General features: G+C 50.1%; 1 protein-coding gene across 3 annotated transcripts in view; it reads left to right on the top strand.

The window, feature by feature from the left end:
* PBX1 (PBX homeobox 1) overlaps nt 1–15618 on the top strand; it is a 108202-nt gene extending 92584 nt beyond the window's left edge. For 2 of the 3 annotated variants that reach the window (XM_048944448.1, XM_048944449.1), the window contains exons 7-9: nt 4859–4971; nt 6411–6500; nt 12573–15618. In XM_048944448.1, the coding sequence (XP_048800405.1) occupies nt 4859–4971; nt 6411–6500; nt 12573–12665 (296 nt within the window). In that variant the 3' untranslated portion in view covers nt 12666–15618. The remainder of the gene's footprint in view (nt 1–4858; nt 4972–6410; nt 6501–12572) is intronic. The other variant, XM_048944450.1, reaches the window with a different exon arrangement.
* Nucleotides 15619–18055: the final 2437 nt, after the last annotated feature.

Here is an 18055-nt window from a genome sequence, read left to right as displayed (position 1 = left end):
GGAACACCAACCCCTTTTCCCATGCTAAGGCAGTGCTAAAGCAGCTTATTGATGCACATGAGCTCCTGCACTTTGAAGGTCCTTGCTGTGCTGGAATCAAAGTGTTTCTGGGCTGACCACTTTCCCTGTATGCTGCAGCAGTGGCAGAGCAGGGAGACCTACAGCCCAGTCTATAGGGAAGCTTGCAGAGACAGTGGAATTGGATGTCCTTATGTCCTCTCTTGAGAAGACAGATGGAAGGGCCTTGGGACTTCATCTCCAGCAGTGGCACCTCAGGTTGAGATTTCCCCTGCTCAGCCAGGCATTCCTATACTGTCATGTCGTAGGGCAGAGGTGTGTCCCAGTGGCATCTGAAGTCGAATGACCTTCCCTTCTTCAGGTTGTGCTGTAGGTGCTGACAGCCAAAAGCACACCTGTGCATGCTCGGTCTGAAGTTGCTATCAAAGACTTGAGGATGGTGCCAAGGATTTTGAGCCATCCAGGTGTGCTGCATTGCCCTGGGAGGAATGTGGAAGTGCATGAAGAGATGAAGGACTAAGGTGGATGAAAGCTCTCCTTTAATACCACGGTCTTTTTTCTGTTTACAGATCAGTGGCAGGGATTTTGGTGAGGAAGGAGCCTGAACAAAGACTAGATTTGGTGATTTGTAGGGTCCTCTGGTTTAAATACATGACAGGGCACATGGAAACAAGGGGAGCAGACAGAGGACAGGTCATGAGAAGGAGGCAGCCACCAGCAATGTAGCCCCTGGAGGGCCATGATGTTGGAAGAGGAGGTGGAACTGGATGTGCTGGGACCTGGGACAGGAGCTAAATTCATTTCTGCTGTGGCTGTGCAGACCCATCTGTTCTCTGCATTGACAGCCATGTTACCGGAGCTCGGTGAATGGCTACAGTCAGTCAAAGAGATTGGCCACACATTGACAAGGGCAAGGACTGCATCTGGCTGGCCATCTGGCACCTTCAGCACAGGGTCCCCCACCCTCAGTCACCCAGGCCTGAATGTCAAACACCTTTTCATCCTGAATACACGCAGTTGGGTTTTATCAGCCAGATGTTCAAATAAGCTGAGATGTCTGGCTCATTTGGGCTAACAACTCCCCATCCTCACTTTGATTGTATGGACAATCTCAGCACAAAAACCATGTGGCAAATGAGAGTTATTTTATGTGGACTGACCCTTTTGCCAACCAGAGTCCTGGAGGACTGCACATGGGTGATGACATTCAGTGAAATCTTCCATGCAGAGCAGACAAAATTATCCTGAACTTTTTATTATTATTATTTTTTTACCTGCTCATCCTTTCATTTTGTAAAAATCTTCATGCACAGCTGCTGATGGACAGGATTTGGAAATATGCTTCATCAGGCACGAGCCTGATGGTTGTATCTTCTCTGCCTTCCCCCATTTGTTTGTGGCAGTTGCTTTTTGTGGGATGCCAGAGTGAGCAAAGAAACCATGCTCATCGTGGTCTCACTGTCTTCAGTGTCATTTGGCAAGTGAAAAAGAACAGCAGGTGTCCTGCAGGACCAGCCCAGGCTTATGTTTGCTTTTAGAACTTGTGTCAGATTAAGGGACGTTGTCCACCTGAGCTGCTGCATGGTCCATCATCTTCTTCCCTTATCTTTGGCCATGGTAGAAACACAAGGAAAAGTTACTTTAAATCAAATTTTCCTGATGCATATAGGTCGCAGCCATTGACTTTAATTAGGAATCTCATGTACACGACCACAGTTGATTTCAGTGGTTCAGGATACTAGATTTGTCTCATTGGTGGTAGGTGGTAGGAATAAGCAGCATATAAATGTGAGAAGTGGAAGAGATCTCATTGTTGGCATTGCTTTGATGTAGGTTTTCACCCAGTGGCAAGATCTGAGTGCCAAAGCTCGTTTCTTTTTAAGCATTGCCACCACTTTTTCTGAAGCTGGTGTTCTGATGGGAACTCGCCACTAAGGAATGATGGTGATTAGACTTGAGTTTGATAAGATGTGTGGATGCTGAAGATGGACCGCTGCTTCACACTACTACAAATGTTTCTTCCTGTTTTCTTTTGTCTGTGCATGGAAGCATCAAGGGACTTACATGTGCCAAGTTCAGAGACCTTTCATTGTGGGTCCACAAGCTCAAAGGTGGTTATTACATTTCACTTCTCAAGGAGTTCTGTGTCAAACTATGACCGCTGTGGTGTGTTTCCAACGGAGCCTTTCAGAGGGACAGATCAGATTAAGGATGGAGCATCCTCCAGCAGACAGACAAGACTTGTTTCTGTGAAGGATACCAGTGTCTTAATTTTGAGGACTCTTTGCATTCCTCCCCCTCCTCTTCCACCCCAGCACATCAGTCCCTCGTAGCTGTGTCTCTGAGGCTTTGGGCCATGGTAATTTTCATACATGGCTAGCACATAGGCAGCAGAGTGCTGAAACAGCAGAGTAGCAGCTGAAAGGGCTCTCTGCAATTATGGCTCTGATACAAATGCATCCATACATGCGGGCCATTGGTATGCGCATATTTATCTTTGCATCCACATCAGCAGCAAGACATATTTGCCGTTTAGATATGCACATATATTGTAAAAATACCCTGTGCCGATAGCAGTGTATATCTTGTAAGTGACATCTCCAGCACTCCTCATGGTTTCCAAGACACCGGTGCTCTACAGAACTAGAGTTTGTGATTGTTTATTTTTATTTCCTCCCTCCCAGTCTCAATTTTAAGGGGCAGGTTTGTTAAATTTCCATAAAGACCAGATAACGTTTATGATATTTTTGTTATTATTATCGTTGTTATTATTATTATTATTATTATTATCTTGTTTTGGTAGGGAAAGCTGGAATGCTGCTCTGCTTGGGGGTAGAGTGATGGTGGAGTCCTGTCAGGGTTTCCCAAGTCCTCTTTCCAGCTCTGACACTGATTGCTTGTGTCGTCTTGAAGGGTTTCGCTCACCTTAAAATAACTGCAGAATATTCTCTGCTTCTTGTGAGGGTTAACTGCAAAATCCTTTGGTTCCCAGCCACTGTGGGAGCACAAAAGCCATCACACTGCTCTGGGCTTTATGCTGGTAGTCAAAGTGATCATTCAGAAAAGCCAGTAGGAAGCAGTTTTTTGTACATAAGTGTCCATCCTCATGCTTTATGTTGAGTGGTGTCAGTGGGGGATATCCTCAGTCTCCTAGTTGACATCCATAGCTTTTTGCCTTTAGAACCTGACAGGTGGGGAGGCAACAGGAGCTGGGTACCAGCTAAGCAGGGAGGTGCTGGCTGCAGCCCTGCCACCTAGTGCTGTTTACTTCACACAGCATTGGTGGGTTGCTCCACCGTGTGCACTCCTGATAAAAGGGCCATGTGCGAAGAGTAAGGTTTTTTGCAGGAAGGTGTCGTGAACGTGAACTCTCCAACTTAGACCTCCTACTTGTGGACTTGCTCCCTGAGCCTTCTTGATGTTGGCTTCCATCTGGTTCCTTCCTGGCTCATCTCCAGGGCAGAGCCTGGGCACTGCCAAGAGGGTTTCTTCCTTCTCCTCTCCAGCAGGAGATGGGAATTGTTGGACATTTCTCAGAGCACACACATGAGCCATAGTTGGGCAGTTCCAGCAGGACTGTGGTTGCCAATCTTCCAAGCTGGAAGCAGCAGCAGAGATGATGAGAGCGTATTTTGGGTTGGAGCTGAAAGCAGAGCTGACCTGGGCCCCTGAAGTCTCTCCTTTCCAAGGCTAACGTCATGTATATAACCAAACCTTGCACGTTGAGCTGTCTCACACTTAACGCGCTGATCTGCACGATGAGTTCTGAAATAATCCCATAAAACCTTTTTATTTATTTTTAACCCCCTTCCCTCCTCACCTGCCTTCCAGTTGCACATTGGGTTTGTTTCTCCTGTTCGGTAGTCAAGGAGGTGCTCAGATATCTCAAAGCTGGAAGCAGGACCTTTTTTATTTTTCCTTATCATCTGTTGGTTGCTTTTTTTTTTTCCTGATCCCACCCAGTTGTCCTCACCATTATCGTTTTTGAGCGTAACGCTGGCGACTGGTGCATGCAGTGGGGATTTGCTTACAGAGCTTGTTGTTCTGGGACAGCTGGCCCCATGGGGCTGGGACACCCAGGTCCTCTCACAGCCCACTGAGATGAAAGAAGGTTGTCAACAAGATCATTACTGGGAGCCTGGCCCAGGTGCCTTCACATTTTTGTGAACCTTCGCTCCTGGTGCGTTGTGCTCACCCCTGGGATGGATCCTGATGTCCTGAAGGCAGACCATGCATAGCTTCCTCAAGGGAGCTCTGGGCATGGAAAGGGGTGGTGCTTGGATGTGGTCACCCGGCAGAAAGGCCCCGTAAGGGTGCATGGCCTAGACTTACCTGCACTGAGCTGAGCTTCTCAGAGACAACAGCAGCATGGGCCCAGTTATCCGTGCTGAAGTGGCTTCTGCTTTTGATAGTGAAGCGTTCTTTGGGTAATTCTGTTCTCTGGTGCAATCTGCCGGGTAGACATCTCCAAAAATCGAGATCTGCAAAGCTGCCTGAAGGATTTTGATGGCCAGAAATGAAAGAAAGGGCTGTCTTGAGTCCTCCAGGCTGGGTTTTGTTCATCTTAGTCCAGAGCATGAAGAATCCTTCCTCCAGCTGAGGAGCTGTTGAAGAAAGTTCTTGGCATTGAGCTGTAACAACATGTGGCTTTGAATAACCTCAAGAGTGCATCCTTTTTTTTTTTTTTTTTTTTTGCTTGCTCTGTTCTTCATACTACTAACCTGATTGTGTGTTTTTTTTTTGTGGTTGCTTTGCATGTTGTTCCTTCCTCTTGGCTGAGAGTCATGGGGTGGATCTTTTTCCTTTCTGTGATTCAGGTGCCTCACTCTTTCCTTTCCAGGTTCTTCCAGTTCTTTTAACATGTCAAACTCTGGAGATTTGTTCATGAGCGTGCAGTCTCTCAATGGGGATTCTTACCAAGGGGCCCAGGTTGGAGCCAACGTGCAGTCACAGGTAGGGACCCATCCGATGTACTGCCAGTGAATGCATTAGTGTTGGAGGAGCCTTTGATTGTATTGGCACTTCTCCCTCCCGTCCGAAAAGAGCAAATCTCAACCAGCACAAACGAACCAACCAACGCTTATAAAAAAGTAAAGCAAACCAAAAAAACAACCAACCAACCAAAAAAAAAAAAGCAAAGGCAACAACCACCCAAAAAATCAATCAGAAAGAAACCAAAACCGAACACCCAACCAAACCAACCATGGTCTTGAGGAGACTTGCCCACACTTTGTGAATGCATTTGGCTCTGGCTTGATAGTCGTAACAGGAGGAAAGGAGGTTTAGGAGAACAGGCATGTACTCAAACAAAAGCAGATGAGATTTAGGTTCCGCATGCTTTATTCTTCCAAGGGAAGGGGTCAGATGTCTGGACCGGTGTCTCGTTTTACATGGCTTCCACTTACTCCTTTGATGCCAAACCAGGTGTCTGCTGCAAGGCAAGAAATGTTCAAATACACAGCTAGGGTTTTTGTTTTTTTTTTTTTTACTTTTTTTTTAAACTAAAAGTCACCCCTCATGGTCTCCCCATATTCCCAAAGCGCAGGCACTCACACTGCCCATGTACACACCAGCAAGACAGAGTGAGGGAGCTTTGAGCAGCGTTACTGAAACATCAACCTATGCTTGAAGAAGAAAGAATTTAAAATAGCCGATAGCTCACTTAGATCTTCCCCTTCCTACCTGATGTCCAGATATGCCATGAGTCTTCTCTCTGGTGTCTAAGGCTCTGTGTTGAGAGATGACAGCCAGTCTGACATGTTCACATTGGGCAAGGAGAGCTTTCTAAAGCCCAAGTCACTCCCCTTGCAGTGCTGGACACAGAGATGCACATCACTGTGCGTACTGCTGCCGGGGTCTGGGCTGAGCAGTAAAGGGAGAGGAGCGAGGCACATAGAGGAGAGCTGACGGTGCCTTGCCATGGTAGGTATATTCTCTGGGCCCTCCAAAATGGAAGGAGAAGCTGTCTTCACCCAGCTCCAGAGATCTCCTTCCACTGATGTGAGCTCAAAGGGTGGAAGGGGATGAGTAAGACTGTGGGTCCTTGGGCACGATGCTGAAGTTGGCCCCAGCGATGTGCCCCAGGAGGTGCCAGCTTGTGCTTGCCATGCTGTTCTCCCTCTCAGCTCTTGGTGTCTAAGGGCTTGGGGCCACCAAGAGTGTGACGGGGGTGGGCCATCGGGGAGGCAAGGGAGCGCTCCTCCGACTTGACTCTCACCATGAGTCCAACCACGGTTCTTTCCCCCCCCCCCCTCTTTAAATACGTATCTTTATTAGTGCTATTACTATTACTGTTTATTTGTTCTACTGTGCCAAAGTTGAACCGAAGCGGCTTTGCCCACTAACCTTTCATTCACTCTAATTTGTGTCTTTGTTGTCGTTGGTCTGTTTAGGTGGATACCCTTCGCCATGTTATCAGCCAGACAGGAGGATACAGTGACGGACTCGCAGCAAGTCAGATGTATAGTCCGCAGGGCATCAGTGTAAGAAAAAAAAAATAGGCTTGGGTTCTTGTTTTATTTTTTTCCCTCCCTTTCATTTTTGTTCTCTCACTACCAATTATTTCAAAGCCATAGGGCTCAGAATGCCACTTAGTAGGACTTGTCTTTGCTTTTACGGTCACCTAGTTTATTGCTTCTGTATCGGTCACGCCAACGGCAGAGCTTTGCCCACGAAAAAAGTGGCGACTGGGCAGGCTCTGTGCAGGCAGCTGGCGTCTAGGACTGTCAGAGCCGATCAGCGTTCGCGTGGCACCTGCGGCCACATGCGTTCGGCTGAGAGGAACTGCTAAACAGGTGACACCTCGCGTAACCGCGGTGGGGAATGTCACCACGAGCACCCTAACCCAGAGATGGCTCCACGCCGATGAGGCTGATGGCAGCATCCTGCAGCGGCCACCTAAAAATAACCCAACCCTGGCCAGCATCTGAAGCCGGGCTGGGTGGGCGGGAGGGGGCTGAAAGCACAGCGATGATGGGGTTGACGGCGGTAATGGTCATAAATAGAATGAAAAGGGGAAAAAAAACAAGCGCAACCCAAGAAAACCTCGCCCAACCGAACTGGGGGAGGATGCGAGGGGGAGGGAGGGCTTTGGAGCATCTTCTCCTTGTTCTTGGGTGCGCTGGCGGGTTCTGACTAGCATGAAAATTCGTAGCGACAAGCTGTGTCGTACAGGGTGAAATCGATCAGACACACACAAGGAGAACCGAGTGTAGATTCGGGACAGCAATCCAACTTCATTTCTCAGATCAATCGTCCACCATCTCAGCGGCGGTGACAGCAAGCTGGGAGAAGAGGGCAGCCTGGAAAAGGAGGCTGTGCTCCTGGAGTGGGTGGTGGTGGTGGTGGTGGTGGTGGTGGTGGCCAGGCTGGCGAGGGGAGGAGGATGGCTGTGGCCCGTGGTCAGCATGCACCGTAGTCCCGTTGGGTGATGAGGAGGATGAAGGTTGAGGTGGGGCAGTCTTGGGCTGTGCAGGGAAGTGGTGGGTGCCATGTTGTGTTTTGCTGCCTATGTTGCTGACTGGAAGACTGAGAGAGTATTGTCTTTGTGGGGAGGGGGTCAGGCCCAACCTTGGTTTTGGGCTTGGGCCAGTGGCAGCATGGGCTGCTCCAGCAAAATGCCGCCTGCAGCGAGGCGGCCAAGGGATGCCCAGGGAGCTCCAGCTCTGCCAGCCAGCGTCTGTGGCTTCCTGTCAGTTTGAAACAAAGGCGCTGAGATGGAGACGTGATACATGAGGAGGCATTAAAAGAGCTTCCTCACAGCCTCCAGCCCTTCCCTGCCTCTGCCTTTCATTCAGGGACGGGAGAACATGGCCTCAGCTGCCAACCACGGGGCACCTCGCCCTGCCGCATCTCCCTTTGAGTCCCTTCACCCTCCAAGGAGACCGCTCTCCAAGGAGTCTTTGCCATTTGGCACCTTGCATCTGACCAACTTGGGGCCCTTGGTGTCTGAAAGACCACCACCGACATGGGGAGACCCCGGGGGTGGAGGAGGAAGGGGCTGCCGAATGGGGGCTGCGCTCCCCGCTCCACCGGGTGCCGGGGCTTAGCAGGCAGCTTGACGTCACGAGGCAGAGCCAGGGAGGATTTGTGAAGTAATGTAATTGAACATGTGCAGATAATTATGTCTCATTACATAAGCCCGTTGCAAAAACGGTGCTTGGAAATGCCACATGAAAGAGCCTATCGTTCCGCATTAATTTCTCTGTGCGCTGAATTTATTCCCTTTCTGGCTTTTTAATACTTGAAGAGTAAATGAATCGGAGGCTGATCATGATAAGAGATGATACTTTTGTATAAATTAAAATACCCCCAAGGAAAGAGGCTGAGCTGATTATGGTTGCAGTTGGCTTGGAAAATAACAGTGGGCTGGGTTAAGCCAAAATTTGGGGGGAGGGTTGCTGATGGGGATTACAAGGCAGGGAGGGGGACAAGAGGAGAGGGGAGAAGAAAGGAGGAGTGCAAACTTGAAAGCCAAATAGGACATCAGTGGATGGACTGGTATTTCTGGCAGCCAGTGGTGGTCATAATGGGAGCAGCACTGGGAGTTGATGAGCTGATGGCAGCAGCTTCCCAAATAGTGACCCAAGATGAGTGGCATGTGGCGTTGGATGGTTTCTAGGAGGGCAGGAACCCAAAGTTGCTTAAAAAGGTCAGGCTTATGAAGGATGAGGGTCAGAGACAGGCACAGGCAGGGAGGCAAGTGGGTAGGCAATCCACCCAGTTCGGGGGAGACTCCTTCTCTAGCTAGCGTGTTTCCCCAATAGTATCTGGAGCCAGTCTAGAAGAGATTAGAAGGTTTAGGAAGCACTTCTGGGTTGCCATTCTTTCCCCATGCTTGTGATATCATGTCTTCTCATCCATGCAGATCCCAAAGCGTTTGGCAGCCCCCAGCTGAGTGATCTGCCACCCCTGCAGCCTGGCTGCCTTCTGGGATGTGCTGGTGCTGGGTCCCATAGGTGCTGGTGTTGGTCCATATAGGCAGGGGCTGTCTCATAGCCAGAGCAGTGGGCACGTTTTCCCTGCCTCTCCTCAACCCCTTTAATGGTGCAGAAATGAAGCGGGATGCAGAGGAAAGCTGCCAGCAACGCAGAGAGCTGCAATCCCTGCCTAACCCAAGCATCCCTGGGAGCTGCTGGAAGGAGATGAGCCGAAACCGAGTCAAGAGCCCTGTCACAAAGATCTCTGCACGGGGCTGAGGTTAACTCATCCCTGGAGCCCGTCAGGTCTGGGAAGGCAGCAGCAGGTTGCCCGGCTCCACCGCTGTAAAGCTTGGCAGGGGAGACAATGCACAGGGCTCGCCTTCCTTGGTGGAAGATGAATTTTTAAACGCGTGCACGTCGTGACAGCTGAGGACAGAAATACACCCAGAGCCCAATTTCCTCCGTGGTTCTTCTGTGAGCCTGTCTTGCTGGTTGCAGCTGCTCAGCGACTGACAGCCCGCCCGGCACTGTCTGTGCATCGTTAGCAGGATGATCAGCCATGTCCCTGCCACTGGATCTCTGTGACCTGCAGCGATAGCTGAGGCAGAGCGAAAACAGCCGACCTCACATCTAAGTGGAGATGGTGTTGGGCATCCCCATAAGGTCTCTTTTGGCCTTGGTGGGTTAGGACTCAAGTTCTCATTGACCACATCTAGAAGGAGGATGTCCCTGTATGTGTCCTCCTTGCCATGTACACAGGCAGCTGTGTACTTGCTCCCGTGGATCTGCCTGTAAACACTCTGTTAATGCAGGCTGGGTTGCTGCAACGACTCTGATCAGTCTGCTAATTAATTAATGGTTTATAGTCCTCTTAAAGAAAAGTCCTGTCAGAAATTTCTTTTTGGACACCTGGCTCCTCCTTTCCTTCTGCCCTTTGTGCCCTCCATCCCTAACCCTCTAATGAAGAAAACGGAGCAGGCTAGTTCATAAATCATTGCAAAGTCTAACACGGGAGGCTATTTTTAAAATTGGTCAGTGTGGAGGAGTTTTGATTTAAAAATGCTGTTCTGCTTATTTACACAGCAATGTTTGTCATTGTGATGGTGGTGCCCCATTGCACAGTGGTTGTACATCCACACCTGCCAGCTGGGAGTGAGGACTTTCAGTGGCCCTGCTGGCTGTAGGAGGTGAGACCTCCTTGTTCATGTGAGGCAGGCTGCCCGGGGGCACATCCAACCTGCCCTTGGGCACCATCAGGGATGGGGGCACCCACAGCTCTGGGCAACTCTCTGCCAGCACCTCTCCACTCTCTGCAGGCTCTTTGAAGCCTGTTCCCCTCTGTCAGACACAGCGTCTGGTTTGTTGGGAGGCTGAACTGACTTCCTGGCCCATTGCTAGTGGGACAAGGATTTGGCCATGTACAGTGGGATGTGGTGACAGGCTTCATGCAAAGCTGCAAGCTCCTTGAAGAACTGGCAGAAAATCAGCCCCATGCAGGAGGCCGGGCTGGGAGCCAGCCTGATTTGCTGGAGAAAAAATGCTGTGAGACCTGCAGAAACCGGCCCCAAACTCAGTTACTTCAGCAATCCATCACCCTGGCTCTACGCTTGGACAACCACCAAGGCCACGGCAGTGCTCTGGCATCAGAAGGTGACATTTGAAGAGACATCCTGGAGACTATTGCTGCATGTCTGGCTGTGTCCCCCCTGCAGAAGTCAGAGCTGTGTGCAGGGCTCCTCACAAGGCCCCCTCTTGTCCACCACTTGGGCTGTAGTTTGGGGCTACTCTTGCTGGGAGAGTGTGAGACTGTGATGTGTGGGGTATCTTCAAGGCCAAACCCGTTGGAGCAGAGGTCAGCACCTGCCCAGCAGCATCTCTTCTTCCCACTACGTGGGATTGAGGTGACAGTCATGGCACAGAACCACCTTTTCTGCCAGAAGTGAAGGTTGGCTCCCAATCTTGAGGCCAGAAGGGCTGCCCAGCGTTTTGGGGGTACAGGGAGAGAGGGCAGCCATTGTCTGCAAGATGTTCTCCCCCTCGCTCCTCTCAGCCACGGCAAGCATGAAAGAGCCTCTAAAAATAGTGCAACACAATAGGGACCGAGCCCTGCTCCAAGCAGCCCCCACCGCCTCTCCCCCCTTCTGCTCACTGTAATGACCCTGCAAACACTAAATGGCATCTGAGTGCATTAAGCAGCAAACTCTCCGGTGACATAGCAATTACGGCTCTGAAATAGATTTGGTGCGTCACGGAAGATAAGGGTTTTGAAAGTTTCTGTTGTGATTATAGCTTGTAACTCCAACAAATAACAGGCTTCGTAATAAGAGGCTGCCAGCGCCGCTATTGTGGCTCTCTCTCACTGATGGCACGTAAATTGCTATTAATGTCCTAAGTGTACTTGAATATGCCAGTCTCTGGGCGGCGGAGTTGGCTCCGTGTCTCTCTCTCCGCGGCCTGTCATTTTGGGGCTGATAATCTACGGTAATTGCTGCCTCTTGCAGTGGACCAAGACGTGGAGAAGGGTGGGTGCTGCGTCCTGGGAAGCAGGATGTGCAGTGGGGATGCAGTGGGCGCATGTGGGGTTGTGGGTGAGGCCGTATGTCTCCCAGACATCCCTGTGTCCCCCGCCCATGAGGTCCCATGTGGGACCGTTGAGCCCAGCGATGGATGTCCTAGAGCAGGAGGCGTAGGGATGGCCAGAGCAGGCAGAGCAGACTGGGCACATCCAAAGCGGGATGGCTGCTGCTGCTGGCTCAGCACAGGCAGGAGTCAGGGTGGATTAATTAGCCGAGCACTGAATCAATGTCAGAGTGAGCAGGGGAGGTGGGGGCAACATCTGCTCCTCTCCAAAGGGGTCGGCAGCCAGAGAAAAGCAGCTTCCGTGAGCTATCGTGCGTGGCAGCCGGGGGCCAGCTCTGCCCTGCAGAGATCTGGGTCTTTAGGTGGGAAAGCACCCATTGGCTGTGGGAGGAAAACATTGCCTGCCTTTGCTGTATGACCTCTTGGATGAGGAGGATGCTCAGCTGCACCTCTGGGTGGGCTGCTCTGCTGCCAGCTGTGGTAGGACAGCACTGCAGGACATTGGGGCAGTGTCAGGATCGGTGTATATGGTGCAAGTGGGAGCTCCAGGATGGATGTGCAGCACACTGAGCCTGAGGAAGCTGGGGAGTGTGGACAAGTTGCACTCATAGGTCCCTCGTGTGCTGGTGTGCAGCACTTATTCTGCATTTTCCTAGTGCTTGGGTCCAGGTGGAGTTCCACAAAGGGGTTTCAAGTTCAAAAACCAAGCTTGTTTAGTTGTTTGCTATTTTCCTCTTCTATTGGGAAGCATCCTATTGTAGTGTAAAAAAACAGACAGAGTTCGGGGTTTCTGCAGAAGCCCATACTTATTTTAAAGAGCAAAATTTCTGTGAAGGCTTGAAATTATCAAATCCTGCCGTTTTCATCAGTGCTGTCCTGAGCTGTTCTTGTACTTTGGGTGTCCACAATGGGATGGGGTGACAGAGCAGGGGATCCTTGCCCTCCATCCCTAACACCACGCCATTATGCAAATGGAGACCTGGGCTGGGCAGAGACATTGCAGTGGGGCTCCGTGCTGCTATGACTGACGGCTGCCCATCTCTATCCCTGCAGGCTAATGGAGGTTGGCAAGACGCTACTACCCCATCGTCGGTGACCTCCCCCACAGAAGGCCCTGGCAGCGTTCACTCTGATACCTCCAACTGATCTCCCAGCAAATTGCATCCCTGGCTGATCCGGCCCCGGCGGGGCGGGAGGGGAGGGGGCCTCTCCTAACACCGCAGCAGTCAGACTGGAGGTGAAACCAATCAGCACACACAAGAAGACTCCTTCTCTTCTCTTCTCTTCGTCGGGATGCTTTTTTCAGCCAATCTGGACACTTCTTTATACTCTCTTCCCTTTCTTTTCTGGGTAGAAGCCGCTCTCCCCCCCCTTGCCGCCGCCACAACACCTCCCTTCCCCTACCTCCCCACCGAAGGGTATTTTGACAGCTAGAAGGATTTTAAGGAGGAAAAGCAAAAAACAACCACCGCCACACCAACCGAACCAAAAGCAGTGCATGGCCTCGCACTGAGCCAAAACCATACCTCGGTCGGGTCTCGCTCCTTCTCCACCAAGCAGCCCCGCTCACCCTGTTCCTCTCTCGCTACCTCTCCGTAGGAAATGGTCTCGGCAGCCCTCTGCCCTGCTGCACCCTCACCTCGGCTGCTCTGGACACTGAGTGCACCCATGCTGTGCCCCAGGAGCCATCCCCGTGCACTGTGGGCTGGAGGGCAGGTGGTGCAACCCTGCTGTATGTATGTAGGAGCTGGAGCCGGGGGCTCCCCACTGCTTAAATGGAGGTACCAACCAACCCACTGCCAGCCCCCAGTCAGCACTGCTTGTTCTTCTCCCAGCCCTGCTCTGCCGCAGCTCCCAAATGCGTTGGTGCTGAGAGGTGGAACCCTGCCACAGGTCCCTCGTGGCCACCATTCTGCAATGCTGGTGGGGAGGGCAAGAAGCAGAGGCAGGTGGGTCACTGCTGGTAACCAAAGTGCTTTATGTGATCAAGTAATGATGGATGGAACGCGAGCAGTTTTCTCACTTAGGGAGGCCAGCAGCAGATAGTTCTGCAGAGAGCATTGCACGGTGTTAGCTCGTGCTTCCCCCTGCAGGTCCACCAGCTGCAGAGGGAAAGGAGAATGTGGGTTTCTTGGTGAAAGGGTTGGTGGCCCCCTCTGCATCCCCAAACTGTTGCCTGGTGCATGGGACCCCACAGGCTAGATGCACTCTGGGTGCCTTTGGAAGTCGGTCATACAGTGGCTTTGCTTGAGGGTGAAGCTCTGCAAGGTGAGTGGACGTCCCTTTGGGGTTTGTCCTTCTGCCGTGGCTTGGAGTTACTCTGAGAAGTGGCATCTAAAGCCTTGGGAGATATTGTGGGGTCTTCTGCCCAGCATTTCCCATCTGCTTTAGGAACAGCTGGTGATGGGTGGAAACAGAACTTCATCCTGCTGCAACGGGATTCTGGGCAGCAGGAGGGAATTGCAGTGACACCCACTGCCTCTTGTCATGGGTGATGGGCAGCAATTTGTTCGGTCGGCAGCGTGGGGCACCTGGCAACAAACCTTAAGGCCTCCCAACCTCAGCTCACCGTCCACGGCTCGCACTCTGTCCACACCAGCATTGGCTCCTTTAAGCTGAAAATCTGGCTGATGCAGAGCAAACATTTCACGTTAAAGCTCTGCCAGAAACATTTCCACCCCTCTGCTGGGTGGCCCACAGCCTGGTGCCAGCAGCTCGCGGTGCCTCGGGGGTGGCCGTGGGGACGTGGCTTTCCATAGGGGCTCCCGAGTGTGCAGTCGGTGACCGCCAGATCAACGAAACGTCCATTCCCTGGTCGCTTCTGATGGGTGACGGGATGAGCGCGCCTCCCACTGCTAACAAAAGGGAGCGAATGCCCCGAATCCTGAAAGGTTCAGCCCAAAGGAGAGACTCCGCGCCGCCTCAGTCGGAGAGGGCCGGGCTGCAGGCAGCACATACAGCACCCGAGGCGAAGGCCTGCCTCTGCCACGCTTCGCTTCAGGGCACGAAATGCAGAGGGCCAGGAGCGAGTTGGTCCCACGCAAGGACAGCCCCGAGGACGGCACCGCGCTCACTCCTCCACGGTACTTTGCACCCTCAGGTTCGTCCCTCTGGGTCGCGTTGTCGGTCGCACTCCTTATGTCTGTGCTTTTTTTAAACTGGTTTTATCCCCTCTCCGCCCATCCCTCTACCCAAAAAAAGTGTTGTGGTTGTTTTCTTTTAATTATTTTTAATTTTTTTTTTTTCTTTTCTCTGCCCAGAAAAAAAAAAAAAACAAAAAAAAAAAAACAAAAAACCTGACTTCGATACCAAAAAAGAAAAACCCCCACAAAAAACAAAAAACAAAAAACGAAACAAACAAACAAAAACCACACACACACAAAAACCCAACAAACAAAACACTGCAGAAACCCGGAAAAAAAATAATAAAAATGAAAAAAAAAAACAGAAAACCCACGGGAAAAAAAATAAACAACAAAACTCGACGATTCTTTCAGCTTTATTAACATTTTCCATTGTTTCTTGCGATTTGTGTCTCGTTCTTTGTAGTATTGATGATAACGAACATTTGATAATGAATGTTCTTGTATATTCAGATAAAGGAAAAAAAAAAAAAAAGAAAAAAAAAACAAAAAAAAAAAAACCAGAACCAAAAACGCAGTCTGAATTTAATAGTGTTTATAATAAAAGAATAAAAAATGGCCCTTTTAGCACGCAAAGTGGAGCAGGGGAAGGTCCATCCCTGCTCTTCCTGTGGCAACAAGCGCTTCATTCCTGTATAGTTTATAACATCAGACTACCTACATTCATCTTCTTTTGTTTTGTTTTGTTTTGTTTGTTTTTCCCTTTTTTTTTCTTTTTTTTCTCTTTTTTTTTTTCTTTTTTTAGTTTTCTCGCATTTGTGAATTAGTTCCAGAATGCTAGAAAAGTGTAGAGTTGTGCACACTCATTTCTTATTACACAATGTTTAAAAAAAGTGACGGTAATTCATTTTGTAAAACTTTAAAGGAAAAAAAAAAAGATGGTTGGAATAGTGAGCATTAATAGGTACATTCTAATACTTTATGTTTCTTAACGTTGAGACCCAGAAATTCCTTTTTTTAAAAAGAATTTTGGCTTTTATTTTTCCTTTGGCGTTATCTGGGGGGGGTGGGGGGGGTCTTTGATGATGACTTTCTTTTGACCTGTCTGAGATGATGGCCTTGCAGCTTTCCCCTCCTTTTGGCTTCAGAGCTGGGATCCAAATGATGTGAGAAGTGCTGGAGGTGGTTTGGGGAGGGGTGTGCAGGGGGGGGTCCTTCTCTTCTCCATGGGTTCTCCACCTGTTTGGCCACCCAAGAGCTTTTGGCAACCGCTTTGGGGTTTGGGGAGTAGATGCCCCAATGGGAAGTGAGGACACAGCTCTGAGCCTGCAGTTCCGATGCCTTAGGGTGATGTGCAGTGTTGAGCTGTACAGAAGGGATAGGAAGCCATGAATTCTCCCCCAGGCTTGAACTGTGGGCTTCAGTGCCCTTATTCTCTGCCCTACATCCTTCCCTCGCCGTCACTCCATGCATCTACTCCAGAGCCAATCTTGGAGGCACCGGTTGACCCAACTCGACCCAAGATTAAGGGATGGGAAGCAATGGAGGTGCCAACCCCCATGGCCTCCATCCACCTTGAGTGTTGGGTGAGGATGGATCTTACAGGCGTCACCAAGCCGCAGGGCCCTGGGAAGGAGCAAGGGATGAAGGAGGGGATGCAGCCAAAGCACCCTCATCAGTCTCCCATCATTGCATGGCTGCAGATGGGGCTCATGGAGAAGAAATCTCTTCTTCAAAGATGGTTTTCCCCACTCGGCCCCCCCAAAACACCTGAGCTTCTCACATCACCGAACGGTTTAGGTTTCGGGGCGTTCTTTTTACTCCCAAGGTTTCCAGGAGTCCTTCTGTTTTCATACACCTTTATTATTATTATTATTATTATTATTATTCAGATGATGTAAATCAGATGTTGCCTGGGGGGTTGGTTTTGTTGGTTTGCTTTTTTTGTTCTCCTTGCAGAGCCCTTTCTTCCCTTGTAAAGACGATGCCGTTGTTCTGAGTTGCTTTTCTTTTCTCTTTTTTTTTCCCCCATCTTTTTTTTTTTTTTTTTTTTTTTTTTTCCCCTCTTTTCTTAATGGATTCCAAATATTAAAGGAAAAAAAAAAAAAAAAAAAAAAAAAAAAAAGAAAGAAAAAAAAAAAAAGACTCTGTTCCGACCTGGTTTTGAAACTTTAAGCTTTTCTGCTTCTGTAAAGAAAAAGGCCTCTGTCTTTCTGATCCCAATTGAGACTTTTATGTTCTATGACGATACTAACAAGGTGTAGGTTTTACAGTTTCCTGATTTGTACTGGTAATGCATATTCCAAATAAATAGTTTCTTTTGTTGCAAAAAAAAAAAAAAAAAAAAAAATCTTTAAACCATTCCTGGTGTATTTTTTGGGAGTGGAAAGTGGGAGCTGGAGGGAAGAGATTTGGGTGCCCAGAGTGAGGTACAGCCCCATCCTCATGCCTGCTAAGGACAGCTCTGACCCAGGGCAGGGGCTTTTGGCAGCCCTGCACTGGTGCTGATGGCTGAGGGGGGGGCTCAGTGTGACCCCCAGGGGCTGTGATTTCCCAGTGCCAGGCGTTCCAGAGCAGGGCTGGTGGGATTTGGGAAGCAGGGTGGGATGCAGGATGTGGGACGCAGGATAAGATATGGGATACGGGATGCAGGATGGGATGCGAGCTGCAGGACACGGGATGCAGGATTTGCAGTATGGGATGCAGGATGGATGCACTGCGAGGGATATGGGCTGTGGGCCGCAGGATGCAGGGTGTGCAACGTGCAATACGGGATGCAGGATGTCAGCCAAAATCCCTACCAGCACAAGGATGCCCGAGCTCTCCTGGCGTCACTGCCTGCGCTCCCCTGTGGGTTTCTTGTCAATGATTATTCAATCTCCGGCCTGACCTTTCTCTTCTAAATAACACAGCAATATCAGTGCAGGCCAGCCTCCAGCTCCGGCTGCAAATTAACTGTATCGCTGGCTGCAGCAGCCCCTTGGCACCGGTGCTGCAAAACCGCCCCAGGCATTATCTCCCTACAACGGTGCTCTCCTAATACCAGTTTAAATATCATCTTGCTCCCAGCTGTTTCCTTCTAATAACTGCTCATCCCGGCTCCCAGCGCAGAAATGCCAGGTCTCAGTGGGCTCCACCGAGGAAATGGCCCTAAAAAGCCTGGGCTGGGGGTGGCATGGTGAATTCATGCTGGTGAATGTCCCCATCCTCATCCCAGCCATCTCCTGGCACAGGGCAAGGTGCAGCACTCCCGGTTATCCATAACCCCTCCAAAATATCCGAGTGGTTGGGAGGCATTAAAGTTATAGTTGGCCGTAAAGCCCGTGTCTGTTTGCTGGAGAATTTAATATATTGCGGGAAGTTTCGCCTATAAAAGGTGATTGTTATGTTTTCTCCAGTTCACAGGGAGTCTGTAACTTACGGCCTCCATCAACGGGAGTGGGTCTCTCCTGC

Source organism: Lagopus muta, chromosome 5 (assembly GCF_023343835.1).
Source record: "Lagopus muta isolate bLagMut1 chromosome 5, bLagMut1 primary, whole genome shotgun sequence".
Taxonomy (NCBI): domain Eukaryota; kingdom Metazoa; phylum Chordata; class Aves; order Galliformes; family Phasianidae; genus Lagopus; species Lagopus muta.
The sequence above is the reverse complement of the archived record's forward strand: the minus strand, read 5'-3'. Positions and strand labels throughout refer to the sequence as shown.